General features: G+C 61.7%; 1 protein-coding gene across 1 annotated transcript in view; it reads right to left on the minus strand.

Annotated features, from left to right (window-relative positions):
• Positions 1-247, minus strand: part of LOC130588124 (glycogen [starch] synthase, muscle-like) — a 4,023-nt gene extending 3,776 nt beyond the window's left edge. The window contains exon 1 of the mRNA XM_057389085.1: positions 40-247. Within this exon, the coding sequence (XP_057245068.1) occupies positions 40-157 (118 nt within the window). The 5' untranslated portion in view covers positions 158-247. The remainder of the gene's footprint in view (positions 1-39) is intronic.
• Positions 248-2,263: the final 2,016 nt, after the last annotated feature.

Genomic DNA, 2,263 nt, shown 5'->3' on the forward strand with positions numbered 1-2,263 from the left:
TCTCGGGGGTCCCGCAGGGATTTTGGGGAGGGGTCTCACCTTTGTTGGCCACCTCCCACGCCACCTCGAACAGCACGACGTTATCGGGGGCGCCGGGACCCCCCCAATCCTCCAACCCCGGCAGGGAACTGACGGACACGCTGCGGGCCAGCGGCATCTGGGGACCCCAAAATTGGGGAGGGGTCAGTGGGGACCCCCAAAAAACAGAATGGGACCCCCAAAAATGGGGAGGGGTCAGCAGGGACCCCCAAAAATGGGGAGGGGTCAGCAGGGAACCCAAAAACAGCACGGGACCCCCAAAAATGGGGAGGGGTCAGCGGGACCCCCCAAAAAACAGAACAGGACACCCGAAAATGGGGAGGGGTCAGCAGAGACCCCAAAAACAGCACGGGACCCCTCCCCAAATCATCCAACCCCATAACGGAACTGACGGACACGCTGCAGGCCAGCGGCATCTGGGGGACCCCGAAATTGGGGAGGGGTCAGCGGGGACCCCCAAAAAACAGAACGGGACCCCCGAAAATGGGGAGGGGTCAGCAGAGACCCCAAAAACAGCACGGGACCCCTCCCCAAATCATCCAAACCCGGCAGGGAACTGACGGACACGCTGCGGGCCAGCGGCATCTGGGGGACCCCAAAAAACAGAATGGGACCCCCAAAAATGGGGAGGGGTCAACAGAGACCCCAAAAACAGCACAGGACCCCTCCCCAAATCATCTAACCCCATAACAGAACTGACGGACACGCTGCGGGCCAGCGGCATCTGGGGACCCCGAAATTGGGGAGGGGTCAGTGGGGACCCCCAAAAAACAGAACGGGACCCCCGAAAATGGGGAGGGGTCAGCAGGGAACCCAAAAACAGCACGGGACCCCTCCCCAAATCATCCAACCCCATAACGGAACTGACGGACACGCTGCGGGCCAGCGGCATCTGGGGGACCCCAAAATTGGGGAGGGGTCAGTGGGGACCCCGAAATTGGGGAGGGGTCAGTGGGGACCCCCAAAAAACAGAATGGGACCCCCGAAAATGGGGAGGGGTCAGCGGGGACCCCAAAAACAGCACGGGACCCCTCCCCAAATCATCCAACCCGGCAGGGAACTGACGGACACGCTGCGGGCCAGCGGCATCTGGGGACCCCAAAAACAGAACGGGACCCCCAAAAATGGGGAGGGGTCAGTGGGGACCCCCAAAAAACAGAATGGGACCCCCAAAATGGGGAGGGGTCAGCATGGAGGGGGTGGGACTCTCAGAACAGCACGGGACCCCTCCCCAAATCCTCCAAGCCCGGCAGGGAACTGACGGACACGCTGCGGGCCAGCGGCATCTGGGGACCCCGAAATTGGGGAGGGGGTGTCACGGGACCCCCAAAAAACAGAATGGGACCCCCGAAAATGGGGAGGGGTCAGTGGGACCCCAAAAACAGCACGGGACCCCTCCCCAAATCATCCAACCCGGCAGGGAACTGACGGACACGCTGCGGCATCTGGGGACCCCAAAATTGGGGAGGGGTCAGTGGGGACCCCCAAAAATGGGGAGGGGTCAGCAGGGACCCCAAAAAAACAGAATGGGACCCCAAAAATGGGGAGGGGTCAGTGGGACCCCCAAAAATGGGGAGGGGTCAGCGGGACCCAAAAAATGGGGAGGGGTCAGCAGGGACCCCCAAAAAACAGAACGGGACCCCCGAAATGGGGAGGGGGAGCGGGGACCCTCAAAAATGGGGAGGGGTCAGCGGGACCCCCCAAAAACAGCACGGGACCCCCTAAAATGGGGAGGGGTCAGTGGGACCCCCGAAATGGGGAGGGGTCAGCAGGGACCCCCAAAAACAGAACAGGACCCCTAAAATGGGGAGGGGTCAGTGGGGACCCCCGAAAATGGGGAGGGGTCAGCAGGGACCCCCAAAAACAGCACGGGACCCCTAAAATGGGGAGGGGTCAGCGGGGACCCAAAAATCCGGGGAGGGGGTCACGGGAACCCAAAAAATGGGGAGGGGTCAGCAGGGACCTTCAGGACAGGATGGGACCCCTCCCCAAATTCTCGGGTGTTGGGAATTTTTTTGGAAATTTGTGGGAATTTTGGGGTCCCAAAATGGGGAGGGGTCGTGGGGGGGGCACCGATAATGGTGGAGACCCCAAAAAATGGGGAGGGGTCAGCGGGACCCCCAAAATGGGGAGGGGGAAATCACGAGGGGAGGACACAGGACCCCCGAAATGGGGAGGGGTCATTTGGGGAGGGGTCCCCGGAATTGGGGGTGACCCCAAAATA

The sequence above is a fragment of the Malurus melanocephalus genome, unplaced genomic scaffold (assembly GCF_030028575.1).
Source record: "Malurus melanocephalus ecotype Western Australia unplaced genomic scaffold, MMel_1.1 scaffold_3416, whole genome shotgun sequence".
NCBI classification, from domain to species: Eukaryota; Metazoa; Chordata; class Aves; order Passeriformes; family Maluridae; genus Malurus; species Malurus melanocephalus.